The sequence below is a fragment of the Pocillopora verrucosa genome, chromosome 3 (genome assembly GCF_036669915.1).
Source record: "Pocillopora verrucosa isolate sample1 chromosome 3, ASM3666991v2, whole genome shotgun sequence".
NCBI lineage: Eukaryota > Metazoa > Cnidaria > Anthozoa > Scleractinia > Pocilloporidae > Pocillopora > Pocillopora verrucosa.
In genome coordinates, this window is record NC_089314.1 from 6930345 (window position 1) to 6949731 (window position 19387).

Below are 19387 nucleotides of genomic sequence, written 5' to 3' on the forward strand. Positions count from 1 at the left end.
GTGAAAGCTATGTAAGTTCAAGAACCGATGGTGCACAGAAACTACCTTTAGGAAAGAGTCTTCAACAGCAGGTTTCCTTTAAGAGTAATAAAAAATTGATAGGCGACATAGATGAAAGTGGTACCTTCAACTGCGGAAAAACGCTTTCTTCCGGTTCTTTTGACAAATCGAGCACTTTGGAGGTCTCGGGTGTAGACTCAGCGAGGTCAAACATTTCAAGAAATTCAACGGAAAGGACCCGCTATGAAATAAAAAAGGTTGATGAGGCTAAAGACAGTAAGAGTGGCGGAGCGAGATTTCAGCTCTTAAAAGAGCGCAGTGGTGTTCGTGTGTTATTGGATGAGCCACAAAGGGACTCAGCAAGTTACTTGACACTAAAACTCGGCGATAGGAGTTCATTTAATCCTATAACACTTTCAGGCGAAGGAGTTAAGACACTATCGGTCTCTTCCCTTGAAAGCAATGCTGTGTGTTCTCTAAGAAAGTTACAAAAGGTTCGATCCAACTCTCTAGGACAAGAACCTTCCGAAGGTCTCACAATGAAGTGCAATACACTGATGACGAAAGGTGTTGGTGGGAAGATTCTGCTGCGGGAAAACCGAAGATAGTAAATTGCAATCAATATGCAATTAGTCCAAGTGCATTAAACAAACATCGCCGAAAATCATTTACTTCTGAACTTAATGAAAAATTACGACTCAGGAGGAAAAGGATGGAGAACAAAAAAACTTACAAATGCAGCTAAAAATGTCTTCAAAATCACCGAGTCATTATCTGGTGAAGCCAGTTTTTATATCTCTGGAAAGTTGAACGACACTACGACCGAAATACCTTCGGTTTTTTTTTACATTTCAACGACAAGCATAGTTTGAAAGAATATCCAAAGCAAGAAAACAAGGTATATCTGCTTTGCAAACTGCAGCAAAGAAAGTTCACATACCAGCAGAAGAGAGCGTGGAAAAAGTTTGTAGAGCGGGATGCTAGGTAATTTGCCCCACATATCTTGCTTTTTTTTTTCTCGGTTTCAGTTTTGTGTTTTAGACACACCAGATTTTACTGACGATAAGAGTCGACGTGTTTTAAATAAAAGTGAATGAATATTAAATAGTCTAGAAAAGGTTTGTTTAAACCTCCATCCATGTGTAACATCATCTACGACTTAGCATTGCATCCGAGAAGGAAAACAATACTGCATCATTTAGGGCTCCTTTCGCCAAGAAAAGCAGTCTCAAGAGCAAAATACGTCACAGTTTGCAATAAATCTTAAAGGTTGTAATGAGCTCCACGTTTCTTCGTCTCAAAACATCGTTGTTCGATTTCGACGCGTTTTAATGTTATCCTAGCGATTTCAATGAACGGCCAAACTTTTTAAATTGAAGTCAAATCAATATTATTTTAATACAAAGTCTCGGTTTTATGAACATTTAGAGGACTAAACCTGACGTATTTGGGCATAATTAAACGGACGCGGAATAGCTCCAACCAAACGTACCCTAATTTTAGATCAAACATTGCGGCAAATCGTTCGGAGATGAACCTTTCGCAAGGCTCTTTTCTTAGGGATGATTTCGAAGGGTCTGACAGTTGAGTTTGAAAAAGGAGAGGCATGAGAATTTTAACAGGGAATTCTCTACAAGTATTGGATAGTTCTTATATAAAAAAAAGAACATTTGTAAATTTTCAAAACATGTTGCGTTATTTCTTAGATCATCGTCAGTTGCATATGGTCCTAATTCAATTCGAATTTACAACTTGCGAATACGTTACCTTTAATATGAAGATTTAGCCAAGCCTAAAAGCCTAAAAGATGTCAAATTCAAATTCAGATCTATGTAAATGCCTGAATGACTACTATTGCCATTTGAATGAGGACATTCGTCATTTTAAAGTAAACTAGCATTTCCATTTTCTTTTCTTTTTTTGAATTGCTCTCAATTTTTCTCCTTTTGTATCTTTATCAATGCTATATCCTTTGTATTTATATTTCACATAATATTACTCTCAGTGCACATTCATATACATATATAAAGGGTATTTTTAGTAGATACATAGGATATATTTGATGTAGGAGGACCACAAGTTTACCAGTATTGTAACTGTTTCGTGCTACCCTAGATAAATAAAGTTAGATTGGATTGGGTTGGGATTGCCTCCGGCGTCCAAAAACACGATTTTGGAGAGAGATTATCGATTTTTCGCCGCTGTTTCATCAGAAATGGATTTGGGTTATGCTGTTACAAGGGAAGCGTAAGTTTTTGTATAAACAACCTTGAAATGTGCAGTAAATCTACCTATTAACCTGTCTCCATGCGCAAGGTTTGTTATGAATTTGACATCGCGTAATGGTCTCGAAATTAAGGAAAACCAACTATAAATCGCTAAGAAATAACTCAACTAAGCCTTTTCACTTTTTTGGACGTGTGTTATTACTGGTAACTCATTCATTGCCTGTCATTGCCTGTGGGGGGCCACAATGCCTTAGCCGATTGCCCTAGCCGCTGGGATATGGACCAGTCATTCCCAGCAGGTTTCATGAACTCGCCACACATCGCAAACTTTCTTTTCGCAAGTTCGATTGTTGAGAACTTAGCCCCGTTCACTAGGGTGTACTAGGCTACACTTAAGAAATAATCAGTAGAGTCGTTTGTCCAACTATGTAATCACCTGGCTCACCTTTGCAGTATTCACTCACTACAACAAATGTGCCAGTATGGCGTTCCAACACTGCCAAAATTAAATTAATCAATTTTTATTCAAACACACGTGTACGTTGCAATATCAACAGTAAACTTTCAATTTGTGATTCTGGCCTGTTCAGTATAGTCCTGATGCAAACTGTCATGATTAACGAAAAGCCAATTAGAAAGGATGGTGATAGAAGGTGTCGATTGAGCCCGTAGGATCATATCAATATGCACTTGAGCATTAAAATCCTGGGGAGTGAGGCTTTTAAATACATGTAGTTCCCACAGACATCGATTCTCAAACTTCCACAATTCTTCGATAAAGAAACACACTTTCCAAAACGAACGCGTGGGACCGATCTCCGGCCAGCATTCCTTTAAAGCAAAGCCTTTACTGCCTCTCACCGACAGATTTCCCTCAAATTGCTACGGTTTGTGGCGTAAACACAACAGTCGACTGGAAAAAGAAAAACAATTGACCAATCGAAATTTATCGTCTATGTCAAATTGATGAGTTGGGAGAGGCGGGGGGTTGGTATAGACATCACGATTAAACACCAGTGGTTCTAGTGAGATTCATACAATACAACACAGTACTGAAACATGGTCGCCTACCGAATAAACCAATTATCGATCTCGGCTTATCGCTCTCGGATAAGATTTTTTCTTTTCTTCTTCTTTTGAGACCATGCAATAAGTTCCCTTTCTCGTCGTGAGTAAATCTTCGTGCTGTTGCCGAACAGTCCAGTTCGCACATTTGTGACCAAAGAAAAAATCTATCGCACTTATGGGTTCGCCTCTTTAAAAGTCAAGCAAAAAAAAAAGAAACCCATAGGAAAAAAAAAATCAAAGATTGGATCGTTCAGTGCGGCCATTTTGTTGCTCCGTATTTTTACTATCTTCTTCATTGTATCACTGTGGCACATTTTGCGTGTTTTCGTGACTTAATTTAGTAAACCCACAGTTACATCATAGCAATTTAGCAACATCAACTACTACTACACAGTAAGCAACTAATAATTTGAGCAAGTTAAAAAGTGTTTAATGTGCATCACGTTTCGTATACTAATATAACATATATATATATCATGTAAGGTACCATATATTAGTGAAATAAAAACCTGACACTTTTGCTTTCGAATACTACGAGGAAGAGTCTTATTTACATGAGTCTGTCATTGAAATCCTGCACAAAGGATAAATTCTAAACAGATAACGAGGAATTTTTCAAAGGAGGCAGTGGGAATTTGGTGAAGATTTTTGTATCTTCAAAGCTGATAACATTTCGTAGCTACTCGAACATATCATCAATATCGTGATAAAAAGCCAGATAACACTGGGTGAAAAATATTGATTAAATCTAACTAAAATTTAAATTCGTGAGGGGCGAAACGTTTCCATCTGTAACATGCTGTCACTCCAAAGTTATTTCAAGTTTATATCTGGCAATAATGTTAAGCATTGTGATTAACTCTTTGATTCAAATTAATGATCAGTACGCAAGTTGACAATTCTCATTAAGTTAAACTATCACCTTTGATGTTAAAATAACAAAAGAAAAATTATCCCAATCAAAGTTAAAAGTACCAAGTAGTATTGGGGGGAGAAAAAAAATTAACATCAACAAATACAGTAACAAGAACATAAATAAAATATCTCCCTAAGAGAAAGTATTTTATAGAGCGCTGAACTAAAAGGATACAAGTCGAGATCCAATTGCTGCTTCAATACACCTGACAAGATTAGTTCAGCATTGTGTATGTCTGACGAAAGAAAAAACCAAAAGGAAAATGAGAAATTTTAAATTTACACCGTAGGAGGTGCGACGGTTCGTGCTGGAGTGGCGTGTAGTTTAACAAGAACTTTGGTTTAACCCTTTTCACCCATACATCAGTATGCATATTCTTAAGACTGTTCTTCTTACATTTCTTAAGGTGCTGACAAGGAGAATTTGTGTCACAATCAAGAACTACTTTAGTTGGTGATCAGTCTTTTATTCTCGTGACCTTAATGTATGATTTAGGGGTGACATTGTAAGGAGAAATTAGAAACCTGTCAGTCTTGGGGTCAGAGGGTTAATACGAACTTTCGATTTAATTACTCCTAAACATTTAAGGTTTATTCTAAGACCTGTATTATTTTAACTTTTATCGTTATGAATTCTGCTTACAAAACTCAGAAGACACAACTCGACCCAAAACAAATGCAAAACTACCCATGAGCTGAATGAATGCTTCGGCAGCTTAGCAATTTTCCCACCCAACTCGGCCGAGAGTTTAGCCCTTGGGAGGGCTTGGATCAGGGCGTGAAATTGCGCCTAATACAGGCGCCAATGCGACTAAATTTTTCACTTTGGCAACCAAATCCTGAAAATTAGTCGCCAAATTAGCGACTAGAATGTTTCATCATAACCTTACTTAGAGATATAGAGAACTAAAAAGATTTGCAAAAGATAAATCCGCGGCAAACTTCCACAAGTTTGTTTCCAAAACGTAGCATATGCATTTCAATCAATGACTAGACACCATCTTGGATTTAGGATGTAGGTGGGCTTGAAGGCTGTATATCTTCCATCCTAGTGTCCACTCTGTAGCAGGTTAAAGATCTTTTTCCTAACTTAATTCTGGAGGGCCTATCTAGAGCCCTGACAGCGTAAAAAAAGGTTTTGTTTGTCTTTGAAAATGGCGACCGACTTTTTTTTAATTGGCTACCACTTTGAAGAATTTAGGAGCCAAGAGGCTATCAGAGAAAAAAGTTAGTTTACGCCCCGGTTTGGATACAAAGGTAAAATGTGTCAAAGTTAGGGCATGAATTGTGATGACCTACATGTGTAGCGGCAAACGGTTTGAATAAATATACTTCCAAATTAAAATTAAGTTTGGGTAGTGAAAATTTTAGCGTCTGAATCAGGCCTCACGTACATTTGGACATGTAGCTGCATGTTCACTGAAGTAATTCACAGAGAGTTCTTACCAAATCCTTTCTTGAGAAATTCTGAACACAGCAGGCCATCTTTGTCGCAACTAATAACCAGTAACACGGGTGATCCCTGAGCACAAATAAAAGAAGATTCGTCAATCAATTTGAACGATTTTAAGATACAATGTTTGTACACTCTGTTAAACAAAAAGCATAGTTATGTTCGCCCTCTTATTTATTAAACAGGATTCGCGACATAAAATTTCAAAGGCCACAAATTGATGTCTTATAGGTGAACTGTCTTCTACAGAAAGATTTGAGTAATGGCTGAATTCAAATTCTTTTTTCTTATGGCAATTTTCAAAACATACCTGATCAATAGCCTTGCGTTTAAGCTCTGCTAGGTGCTGTTGAGATGGGACACTCGTCAACACCTATAAGACAAAAGAGAGCTCTTAATCCACAAGAGTAGAAACTGTGATTTAAGTTGAACCGAAACAACTTTTTTATATATTTTCTGCTTTTCGTACAAATTTTTATCATGACTAATTGTTGTTATTCCCAAATATTTCATGATGTTTCCATTCACTTGCAGTCGCACAACACTTTGACCAAACCATCATAGCGTGTGATCTAAACCGGAATATAAAATTCCGTCCAAATTGTTTCCCTATTTTTCATTTCGGGCAGACTGATTATTACTGTTGAACTGAGCCCAGTTGAATAAAGGGCGGATTACACTATTCAACGGATAACTCGCTATCCAGCGGATAAGTAACAGCAAAACGTATATCACCGGGTTAAGCTGGGTTAAGATATTCCAAGGTTAGTGTGAAATCTGATTTCAGATCTCATAGCTTTAAAACAAGATTCAGTCGAATTCTTTTTGTCTAGAATACGACTATTTGATGCTCAACAAAGAACACAAGAAATTATCTTAAAAATGCTTCTGAATAAAGGAATGAAGAAACTCAAATTACAATTTAATCTTGGGTTAGCGTTAATCAGCCTTCGAACAACCGGGCCCGCTGATAGAGATTTATCCAGTGGATAACGTTTTCTGATCTTCGAAAAACCAGGGCCACCGTTTAAGAACTAAAAGTAACTAAAAATCCTCATAGCTGGTAAAACAAACAAAAAAAAAACACTAGCTTTACCTTTTCCGTACACAACATAAATAAAACTGAGAATAAATGTACATATATTTCCCGACGCGACCAGATGAAGAACCCAAATTCGTTAACCCCTTACAATTTTAATACATTAATCAGGCAAAATGCAACAAGTAATCAAAATGTAGAAATTTCCACTTCAGAGTGTTATCTTTACATACAGGTAATACCAAATTCTCAGAACTAATTTATAAAGAGATGAATAGAAACCAGAAAGCAGAGTTAATGATTAGAACTTGGAAGTTGACGAGTTTTCCCACCTGTCCACCTGCACTCTGGATAATCTCCTTCATGGACGATGGGCTTGGCTCGACACTTTGCGTCACATACACCATGATATCCTGTAGAAATTGAAAAAGGATATTAATTTGTCTATCTACACATTATACCTGAGATATTTCCGGTTTCACCAATTTTCAATCGTGTCAAAATTGGAATTGGATTGGTTTTTTTTCTTACGCTCTGTGATTGGTCTCGAGGACTCGCGCCATACTCCAAAGAAAACAAAACCGCCGAAGACTTGGACATTCGCGCTTAGGTGTTCTCTTGGTTGGTTACGTGAATTTACGTTAAGTTCTCATTGGCTCCTAGATATTTCAACAATTGAGCCAATTGGTCGTTGTGATTTGTACAATAAGTCTCATAAAACTCAATCAAAAAGCACTTTGAAGCAATAAGCTAGAAACGCCATAGGAATGATGGATTCAGAGGCGTTATTGAAAAGCATGAAAGCCAATTGCAAACCTTTAAAAGTGGCCGCGTTCTTGCTCTCTGAAGTGATGTTTTCAAATCCATGTCATACATGTCCTCGGAGAAGTTGTCTTTCACTGTGAATTCACTTGGGTCTACAAAGTGAAAAATAAAGCAACATAAAAATATCACACTACTTTAACAACTTGAAAGGTCTTTATGTATTTTCGAACTGCCCATAACGCACCATTTTTACTCCCGAAAATCTTTGCTAAGGCATTGTTCTCAATTTCTCTTGCGATCAGTAATCCTGTTTTTGCTAGTGAATTATTCTCTGAGCCAGAACATCAGTAGTCTGATTTTTCTGTAATGGTCCTACAAGCGTAAGGGGAAAGAAAACTCGTAATTGACGTTTGGACGAAGTAGGGCATGGGTGGGGACTTGAATATTCTGGGACACGAAAACCCTGCCTCGTCCCAATCTCCTCTCATTGAAAGCTTTAGCTTAATATCGAAGAAACAGCAAATTTCTCGCTACATGTAGCAGTCCGAGTATGATCTGTGGGCAAGTAACTCATATATTCAGTAAAAGGTTAAATCGGTGGATAACGGGTGATTGAGGGGTATAACTCAAAGAGCGCTTGACATGTTGCATATATTCTATGCACTATAACGTAATGGCGATAAAGCGTAATTAGAAGACTTCTGACACTCATAAAGATGTTCATTTACCAAGAAATGTCGTGGACTGCTGACTCTTCTCAATCCAATCCGGAGTCACAACGTACTTCGCGATAGAGATTGCGCACAGGAATTTTACTGTTCGAATAATCTAACAAAAATAAAAGAAGTATCCATACAGACCCTTAACCAGACCCTTCAACCTGAAAAACTACTTTTAACGTTCAAGGATCTGTTAACTAAGAAGCATTCCTTTGGTAAATGTAATGAACTGGCAATGACAACTCTTTAATCAAAAGAGTAGGCTTCATCGTCATCATTATATCACCGTTAATTATGTAGATCAATATCATCCGTCGAGTTGTCATTGCCACTTCATTATAACGACAAAGCTACACTTGTTACCCACTGTATGAGCGCCTCAATAATAATTCAAACAAAGTATTTTCCATTGTGATCGAGTTAATGTAGACTACAGGCAGTCCCTTCTATTCGGTGAAGTCCGGCTCACGAGTCCTAAAAAAATTACCAAAATAAAAATTAACGTCGATGTGCCACGGGAACTCTGGGAGTGAGGCGCTCCCGTGGCGCATCGACGTCAATTTTTTTCGCTGATTTTTTTAAGACTCTCGCAAAGGACTTCGCCAAAAAGAAAGGAATGTTCATAGTCTAAAGTAAATGTGGAAAATTTCTAACCTTTCTTGTTATAAGGTGAGTGCATTCCTTCACTGAGGTGACCACAACTCCTCCAAGACTAGTGATTATCTGAAAACCAATAATCATGAAAGATAGATTAAAAGTCACGCGTAATTTTCAAAGAAATTAAGTAAAAAACGCAAAAACGGGCAAATATAACCACGAAAATCAAGCTACTGTGACTAATTTTCAAACCTCAGTTAATCTTGATACATCTGATGGTATAATGCCAGTAAAAAGAACTCTGGGCCCTTCCGGTTTTTCAGCACTGGCAGGACTTGATGTTCGTCTGTTGAATTATGAAAAAAAAAAACAACCTTATTACAAGTAGTACTAGAAAGGAGGTGAACACTGATAGAAAAGTCCGAAGGATAAAACAAAACGATTAAATGCTTAAACCGAGAAATTGTAACGACGTCACAACGGTGACTTTAGCGATGAAGCTGTTGAAGTGAATCCAAGTCAGCCAATGACTACTTCACCAAGTTCACACTTCGTTAACTAAAACAACATCGTGTTAACATAATCTCGCAAGTTCGTTTTGTCTCTTTCAATACTTCACTCAAATCGTCGCGAAACTTCATTCAAATATCACAGTAATTATTTATTATTTCAGTAATAATTTCATTGTTAATCAGTTTATATTGAAGGAAGTGAAAATTACATACCTTACTTTCCTCAGCTGACCATTTTCAGGAGTGCTCTAGCAGCAAAGAGAAAAAAGAGACAAAAAGGGACAGTTCCCAAGACGTCGACGGTAAAAGAGAGCCACGTTAGCTTACCTTTAGAAACTACACTAACCTGTACATTAACTTTACCCAATGTCTACCAAGGCTGCACATGTTATTACTTTTATACGGCATCCAAAATTTATACGGTAATTCAAGATGCATTCAAATGTAAAGAAACATGTTATTCGTCTTGTTAGGAGCAGGAAACACAGAAAATCTTTGAGTCTCCACGAGGAATCACATCCCAGACTCTTCCCTTTGGTGCCGCAATGCTCTACTCTGAGCCACAGAGAATTGTATGTTAAGCTACAATGTACACCGTAGATCTGTAGGCTCGATTCCTCGTGAGCGAATCATTTTTTTTTCTTTGTCCCACGCCCGAGACATGAAGAAACACATCTTCCACATTTTCCACTTCTGAGCTTAAAATTCATTATTTTTCGTGATTCATGAATTCAAATATTCCATAACACAGTATAGCGGCAATGCTTGGATAACAACAAAACAGTTATCCATGTACAGCTTTTACACATAATAGATGTTCCCATTTCACCTGTTCTCCAAATTTCCGTTTTCCACCACCAACAGTCATCTGGAAAGAACCAAAAGAAAATTAATTTAAATTTGCCGCAGAACATTTTGAGGGCCTTAGTTCGTGTGCTAAGACTCAAGAGAAGTTCACCTGCGTGCTCGAATACAACATTTACACGTCCATAAACAGGCGTGATATTCACGCATTATAAGGGAAGGGTAGCAGTTTTCACTACATGATGGTGTATGTATCTCTAGAGTCATAAATTACAACACATATTAATCCTAAAGTGATAAGTATGGGTTGGTAAGGGCACAATTCATTTAGAAAGTCCAAACAAGACCACTCCAGAGAACAATCACCATTATTATATATGTAGCGCGGTGCATGAACATTGTATTAAAAAATATCAAAGATGGAAGGAGAACAAGTACATGTACAGTGTAATGCTCACCTCGAGTGAACTTGAACCTTCACATGACTGCCAGGGAACTAGGAAATTAAAAAAATTCGAAGATTTAGGTTTCAATTGCATGTGAATAAGACTCATGCACGTGCATGTACTGGAAAAAATACTCTTAACTGGAGCCCACCATATTTGGTGTTGACATGATGTGTGATATTTCATCGCTACAATCTTTAATTAAAAAGAAAAAAGTATTCAACGAAGCAGGCCAATTTCATATTGCAAAATTTGTGTTACAAACCCTCAACTCATCAAATGTCCAAAGGCTTCTTTGAATTAATGGTGTATAAACCGGGCAGTAAAGCCGAAGTAAAAGACAAAGTTGAACCAAAGTGTCACGAACAATTCTTCATGCATGTATATGACCTCCCATTGGAAAAAAGGATTCTGCCAGCAGATAAGCCAATAGTTTGCTGGTCTTTGTAACTTACTTATAAGCTCTCTGACCAGTAGATCTTTAGTTATCTCTAGTTCATCTGGCTCACCCAGGGTTGAGTACCTCACAAGGTTACATGGAGATGGAAAACCAGCTAAGAAATAATTTCAAACAACTTGTCAAATCAGGTAAACTTATCTCCAGACTCACCATACTGAACTAAAATAATCAATCACATTTGCATTGAATTCATTCCTGGTAGATCATCCCCAAGCCCCTTCCCCCTTAACTCTTCCCCTAGTTCCGCCCCCCACCCCCCCCCAAAACTCTACACCAAGAAGTGGCAGAATACAATCATCGATCATCACTTATGTGTATACATCCTTGCTTCATGATTGTTGGGGTGAAAAGTTGACAGACTACCAAAACAATGAAACAATTTAATGGAAAAAAAAAGCAACAACAAGAATGACAACTATAATCTAAGGTACATTGACATGTTGGTCAAGACTCTCTTGAACCTACATGTTCAAAAGTTTCCAACAAGTAAAAAATCACACATGTCCTTAGCAACTTAGAATTCCTGAAAAGTTCATTATGATTACAGATTGATCATAAATCAATTATTTGTTTATAAAATATATGATGCGTGAGCTGATTTGTTCTTTTTGTAAACTGGTAGTGTAATATCTGTACATACTTGTAACAATGTCACCAAGCCACTTTGCATTCACACATTGCACGCCCCACTCTTTTGCCTTGGTGTATTTTTCTCCTGTTGGGCTGTCAAAAGTAACAAGATCTGTATATTCCTCACCTGTACTAACAATTTATGCTGCACTACATTGCAATACATTAGCTGTGAGATTTTTATAAGAATACATCTCAAAGTAATTAGACCCTGCCAACTATTCCACAAAGCTCTAAACACTAAAAAGGTACATCCCTGAACAATCTACTATATGTAGTTATATCTATGCAATTAAAAGAATAATATTTGGGCACACACACAAATGAAACTAAATGCACTGATAGTCTAGCTCACCACAGAGTCTGTGGCTCAGTGGTAGAGTGTCAGAATGCAGAATCCAAAAAATCTGAGTTTCATTTCCTCATAAGGGCTCATCTTCCCAACTTGTAATGATCAAATTCAATTTTCCACTGCAATCAAATTTTTTTGATCAAATCCAATTACAGAGTAAAAAGATCACAGTTGAATAACTGTGACGCAAAAATACATATAGCTGACAGTGTAAATCACAGCATACCTCTTACAGATGATATGTGTGTTAACACGAGTTAAGTAGCCGGTGTATTTTGCACCAATAACATATATCATGTTCTTCAATAGCGTTCTCTCAGTGCCTGTATATCCAGTAACTGTGATGACCTGCCAATGATAAAACATTCAGGTCAGTGCTGCAATATATACAAATTAATATTCATGTTTCTCATACATGTAGGTATGTGCTAACTTAAAGGTAAATTGGGCTGGATGTAAATATTCCTAAAAATTGTGCAATAATTCTTTTTTAATGCACAATACACATGATCATGTAAACAAACTTAAACTTAAGTGCTCATGCATTGAAAGACCAAGTTGTTGTAAACTGTTGTTGTTGGCTTGAAAAATTCTAAATCTATCCCTCCCCCCCCTCCCGAAAAAAAAAACAAACAAACAAAAGAAACATGTGAATTTCAGAATATACCATACATACACAGTATAACCATAATTATACAGAAACTGTTCATTACACGTGTATTGATCTTTACATTTGTTTAGGGTGGTCTGTAGCAACAATGATATTTGTCATCAGAGTACTCAAAATGTTTTGGACTCATAAGGAGCAGCCAAGTGAGTCCACAACAGATAAATTAAAATGATTCTCCCAGTGCATGACCATTGCCTGACACTTAAACATGATCAGCATTGTCTGCACTCTTATCAAAAATGGCAAATTGGTCAATCAGATTGCAACATTACAGCTAATTGTGGTAAAAATTTCACAACGGACCAGTAACCACCTATATCAACATCTTCATACATATAACCATGTATCCCACTGGCCTTCTAGCCCTATATCTCCCTGCCATCCCACACACCCCCCCCCCCCCCCTTCATTCCCCACACTAAAAATAATTACTTACCATACTCCTACACTGGTTTACTTTATCTTTGAATGGCAAAGGAAGATGAAGTGGATTTGATGGTGGAAACATCACTTTTTCTGTCAGCACATCATTCAACCAGTGTGCTGTGATTATCCGTTTTCCATCTGAAATTGCCTAAACACCAATACATTACACATCATTTTATTAAAGTAATCACTTACTAAAATTTAATATTGGCTAATCTATTACTTCAAAGTCATAATAATTATTAATGCCACTCAAACCTCCCTGAATGAAGTGCAACACAATAAAGATTAGAAATTATTTTTGGTCAGTGTCTCTAGTTAACCAAATAAGTTATAAGTTGCATGTATCATCATCATCATGAAACTTGGAGAAAATGTTCACCTTCACACATCAGCAAAAAATCAATTCTAGTCAAGTACAAAGTCTTACCTTTTGATAAAGATCTCCATGCTGATTGAGACAAAGCAAATGTGTTGATTGTTTTGAATAGAAATGGCTAACTTTGCCCCCATGTTGTTGTATCACCTATACAAATCAAGAAATTATAACACTACCTTAGAAATCCATTTCTCATAATTGTGTACATCAATGTACATGTATCTTTGCCAAGGTCTAGTGCTATCTTTGATCAAAAATTTAGCTTCTCATTGCTTTAGGGTATACAGTGAAACATGAAGGGTTCATGACCTCAGAGCTACATGTATTAACATTCTGTTTATGAACAAGACTGAACCTTGGATTGAAAGTCTTGTGTTAACATTAAATTTTATTCTCTGAAAATAACAAACATGGAGGAATCATTTTACCTCAATCCATGTATTAAGAATAGCATGTTCCATGCGGTCTGGATAATCTGCTATTACGAAAATACAGCCAGCCAAACAATTGGATTCTACAGGAAAACAGAAAAGCATAACAATCCTCCTGTACTTTGACAAATGAAACTTAACTGTCTTCCTCCAAGAAAAAAATAAAAGCTTTTTTTAAAGTTCTTGAGATCAACACACAAGAAAATTGTACATAAAGGTGAATTAATAAATTATTTCCCTGAGATAAAATTGTACACATGTTAAGTACATTCATGTAGAATGCTAAAGTAACTTTAATTTGCACTTCAGAATTTTTTGATGTAGATGTACCTGTAATTGTAATTTGTAATCATAACCCCAATTGGAAAATCATACAAGTCATGTAGCAATATCCCAGCAGTTGTAAATGTTCATGCATCACACATACTCAGAGAAAAATATTTTAGCTCCTCTGCCCACAACTTTTCAAGTTCATATTGTAATTAATCTTTCACTCCCAAGATGTCTGTAATTCTCCTTACAGTCTGCCATTCACTTAGCATGATGCTATTTTGGAGAATTATCAATTGGATCAACTAATAATCCTGTAATAGATATTTCTATTTATTCTCTTCACTTGTCTCCTTGATATGTCTTGATATTGTAAGGAGAAATTCTGTCTTGGTCACTCAAGGGAGTAAAAGGGTTAACATCTTACATGTACCTTCATTCTCTATTGACTTTCCTTCACTCAGTAAATTGCTTTGTTCTTTATTTTCTTTTTCATCCTCCACAATTTCCTCGTTGTTATTTTCAACAATTTTAATGCCACTACTCAATACATCAGAAACAGGTTTTGGTTCTATATCTTCCTTTTCTTGTGGTGTAGTAGCGATGTTTTTGTCTGTAGTTTTCTCCACTTCTGCTGCAGAAACTGCTAAACTTGACTGACTTTGTAAAGTTGTTGTCTTGGTGTTTATGGCTTCAGAGGAAGTCATGACAACAGGAGACTCAGGACTCATTAGAGCTGACGGCAAGGAAATGGCCACCTTTGGACCATCCATTACTGGTGTAGAAGGAGTTGTTGGTTCAACCAGAGGAACAGTAATTGGTAAAGGTGTTGCAGTTGTTCTGTCGTTATCATCTGGTGTAAGAAGGGAGCTTGTTGCTTCAGTTTCTGGTTTGGTCTCTGCTTTTAAAGGTTTGTAATTCACTTCATCAAGCCTCTTCTTTGCCTTTATGCTGTCCACAATCCAGCTGGGAGTGACAATCTTAATGTGCTCAGGATGCTTCAAAGAACATTCGTATTTTGGCTGATAAGACAAAAAATGAATGGAAAAAAACCATGTTGATTCAAAAGCAGATTTAAAGCAATAAACAACTTCATAATCATATGCTTAGCTGCCAAGGAGTGAAGCTAAAGAAGACCTTGTTACGATAAAAAACCTTGTGGCTTACTCTGTTACTGTGTTGAACTGCAGAGGGAAGTCACCTTGTTTAAACGCTTGGCAACTACATGTAAGCATACAATTGTAAAATGGAGTCTTGCTAAATTTTCATTACAATCTAAATCAAAGTTCACTGTATCCCATGACCCATCCATACCATCATCCTTTTCCTACACGAGCTAGGATTTCCCACACTGCAGATCATCATTGTCTGCACTCCAACATGTCTGGTCTCAAAATTGCATATTATTTGACTATCCCCTGACCTTAAGATACAGTGTAGCTACTGCAACAACTTGTATTCAGACAGAAAATGAGAAAGTTTGGGATTCATGGAAGAAGTGATGATTTTTATATACACTAACTTAACCTCATACAGTAAATAGTAATTAATGGAATTTGTTTTGTTAAAACTTTTTCTGCTGTGACTCATTCATGGAGTTAACTACATGTATCTCAAAAAAGTTGTTGCGATAAATCTTAGTATTACTCATGTAATACACCTAATGCACTAAAAAAGGTTTTTCTCTGAGCTTAGCCATGAAAACCCAAGACAGGACCTTGAATCTAAAAGTTCATATGTTACCACACTGATAGAGTACAATGTTAAAACTTACACCTGATGGAAGAGGAATCACCAGATGAGTGCAGTTAGAGTTGAGATTCAGCTGGCATTGGCCTCCATAGTATGTTACCATGGCCCACAATGCATCTCTGTCATTTACTGGAATCTGTTGGAGAAATGGGGACATAATTGCTTGTCAACATCTTAATCTTCCACCATTTATGTCACAGCAGAAAATGCTGGGAAAAATTTTGATTTTAGTTACACAGATTTAAAGTGAATGACAGCATTGCAGTAGTGAGAACAAATTCGTAGATACAAAATGACAGTTAAGTTACAAGTGTTCGCCTAAGCAATTACTGGTTGTCCTTCATGTACATTACAACCAGACTAACTTGAGTACGTGTACTTAAATCATTTATGACTCTTACCTGAGAAGGGCAAACAACAATCCCCCTGAAAAGTTGTTCTGATTCTGGTTGGAAGGCTCCACATCTTTTCTCGTGTTAAGGAAAGTCACAAAAATCATCCACAGAATATGTACTTAAACAATAAACTTCAAAATTAAAATCCTTTGCATCAAACACTTTGCTATGTAATCACACAAATCCCTTAACAAACAAGGTAAGTCTTGTACAAAATTTCTGATCTTATTTATGAATTACTCTGTAACACTTTAACTTACACACAAATTGAAGAAAAATGTATGCAGTTTCACTGGCTGACATCACTGATTCAACAATTTATATAGCTGTTTGAACAGCTTATTTTATTATCTCTATTCAAAACTTTGCTGTACCTTTCAAATGTGTGCAGCACCCATTTGAATTTTACCTGGTTAGTAGAAAATGCAAGTATATCAAGTATATCAATGCAACATAGGTTGCAAATATTGACAAGAAGTTTGAAAAGCTTTTACATCACTTTAATTTGATCATCACAAAAAGAAAAAATCAACAATATAAAATAACTATAATGTAATATATCAATGAAGTAGAATTCTGCTAAAGAAAAATTTTATTTTTTGAAAGGATACGGCAGCAGCATCTCACACCTTGCACTCAAAAAGACCCAATTTGGCTGCAAAAATTGAATTGTGTTGGATCATGTTTACAAGTACATCTTAAACATACTACCTCTACTACCTCTAGATTTTGTTTAACAATCAAGAGCTTCTTTAGTTGGTGATCATACAAATGTACAAAGTGTAATTTACATGTTTTTAGACATGTATGGAAATCTGGCCATTACCACATCACTGACATTCTATAGCATGACTAGACCTGACACATTGCCACTTCTCCTTCTCTTAAAACTTTAATCCCTAAGATCAGTAGGCATATTCTCCATACTGTTTTCTAAACATTTCCAATGGTACTGACAAGGAGATTTTGTTTAACAATCAAGAGCCTCTTAAGTTGGTGATCATTTCCTTTATTCCCGTAGCCTTAATGAGTGATTCAGGGGTGATATTGTATGGAGAAATTAAATGCTAGTCACTCTTACATGTAGGGGTCAGAGGGTTAAAAATTTAATGGGACTAAACTTGCAACAGGGAGAAGTTCACAGAGGCAAACTAAAGGTTACAACTTTATCAGCACTTATTCACTATTTCCATGAGAAATGAGCCCCAAATCTATCAAATTAACTTTTCCAAGGAAGGACAATCTATATCAGAGCATATGATAGATGGTGAAAATGGACATGAATTACTACTGCTTTCTTGGAATATTTTAGGTAGTAACACTGAGAGGAGGAAAAATCCTGATTTTGTTGGATCTTAGGAGAGAGATTTTTCCTTTTCATCTATACTTCTGCTATGGGACATCTCCTAACTATGGCAAAAACCTTCAACAATATTTTAAAAACCAGAAGAAAAAAAAGCAAACAAGGATGTATGTGCATGTGTACCTGAACAATTGTCAAGTTACAATCCTTGGCTTCACTATACTGAGGAAAATTGGTATCCGTGGAGATGACATGAGTCACAAGATCACTGATGTAAAACTCACGAGCTGCTCCGCCTGACTTCAAGACTTGTTTCACCTTCATTATAACAAGTAAAATACCGGGTACATCTTTGTTAGATCACAGATTAAATTGAACAGAAATCAATTCCTCTTTTTTTAATTTCAGTCTTAGTGGTCAATGAAGAGGTAAGGGGGGATTCCAAGCAGGTCAAAGGAGGAGTACTGGGAAGAAATTCATAGTTAGGATGTTTACCTTAACCCTCTACACCCTAACATCAGCATCCACCAAGAATTACACTGATGCATAACTAAATACCAGGGATAAAATTCCATTCAGGTTGTCAAAAGCCTACTCACTGACTACACTCAGTTTCAAGACCACTCTTGGCTGGAAAACCATTCTAATTGTGGCTCAGAGTCAAAATTTTGAATGATAGTAGTCTGTCCACTGGCTTAATGTGTGAATAAGGTAAATGTTGATTCACACAAGTAATGAAATTTTTGTTTGACTAAACAATGCTGACATTTCCAAAGGGAATAAGGAAAAACTGGTATGTTTCAATCAGATGATTATTTAGGTCTCCTGGCTTTGCTGCGAAGTGAGACGTAATCATTCAACCTCAAAGAATTTTCCACATGTATGTTTTTACTGATCTACATGTAGATGTAGAGGTAGCAAAAACATACGATCGTGTAATTCTGCAAGAGAGTCATGGCAGTTTCAGCGTTGTTTGCGATTAATATTTTCTTCATTACATAGTCGATTTGTTAAGGTAAAGAATTAGTCAATGAAGTCACCGACATATCTCCGAGTCCCTCGCCTAACAACCCAGAGTGCTAAAATAATACTGTACCCTCGTTTGATCTTAACAACCGAGCAGTTCAGCTTTTACGATCGTAATATTTTTATCCTGAAATACAGTAAAGATATATAATAGTGTTTTATGTTGTGCTCCAATGTTTTCTTCTGCAAAATTACGACGAATATATAAAAACACCTGGACAGAAGGCGTATTGTGTACACGTTGTTTGGCGTTGTTTACCTTCGAAATCAGTGAAGCCTAGTTTGAGTACCTACGATTACACCTCTCATCGCACTTAGTAAATCAGAACACACCTCTTCATTGCTTTCCTCAGCTAGGAAGAATCTGACGTCCTTGAAAATATCTTGCTTCTCCGTTTTTGAGGTCGATTCTGTGGCCATGTTCAAACTTGCTTGTCCGCCATATTGAAACTGATTTGGCAACTGACGACTGGCGGGAAAGAGGGTAGTGCCCAGTCACCTGATTTGCACTCTACATCAGAACACCCAAGGTTTACGAAGTATGAGGTGGGGTGTAAATCGAGAGAAATAATGAGAGGAAAGGAAACTGCCTTGTAAAGATTATTTCCAAAGATTATTTAGACATCGCCACTCTCTTAAATTAGTTTTACCTTTTAACTATTGCTTGAGTCCTTTTTCAGGAAACGCTAGTTAACCAGGTCCATCTTTGTACAGCACATTCTTCGGTTGATCATGACCCTCTTCCAA

The 19387-nt window shown here is 36.8% G+C and overlaps 1 protein-coding gene across 1 annotated transcript; it reads right to left on the minus strand.

The window, feature by feature from the left end:
- Positions 1-3713: 3713 nt before the first annotated feature.
- LOC131782741 (PAX-interacting protein 1-like) lies at positions 3714-19098 on the minus strand. Its single transcript, XM_066164435.1, has 24 exons — positions 18974-19098; positions 17798-17932; positions 16923-16966; positions 16318-16381; positions 15939-16052; positions 14598-15186; positions 13892-13977; positions 13515-13610; positions 13095-13232; positions 12215-12336; positions 11647-11729; positions 11002-11100; positions 10559-10596; positions 10126-10164; positions 9510-9544; positions 9037-9130; positions 8842-8910; positions 8197-8296; positions 7520-7620; positions 7036-7116; positions 5975-6037; positions 5658-5733; positions 4387-4447; positions 3714-4126 (listed from the first exon to the last, which is right to left on the minus strand). The coding sequence occupies exons 1-24, from the start codon at positions 19058-19060 to the stop codon at positions 4099-4101; spliced, it is 2442 nt and encodes an 813-aa protein (XP_066020532.1). The 5' UTR covers positions 19061-19098; the 3' UTR covers positions 3714-4098.
- Positions 19099-19387: the final 289 nt, after the last annotated feature.

Coding starts and splice junctions, on each gene's coding strand:
- LOC131782741 (XM_066164435.1), bottom strand. CDS start 19,060: ATGGCCACAGAATCGACCTCAAAAACGGAGAAGCAAGATATTTTCAAG. Junction 8,297..8,841: donor CTCACCTTATAACAAGAAAG/GTTAGAAATTTT, acceptor TATTTTTGTTAG/ATTATTCGAACAGTAAAATT. Junction 4,127..4,386: donor CAGCAATTGGATCTCGACTT/GTATCCTTTTAG, acceptor CATTATTGCCAG/ATATAAACTTGAAATAACTT.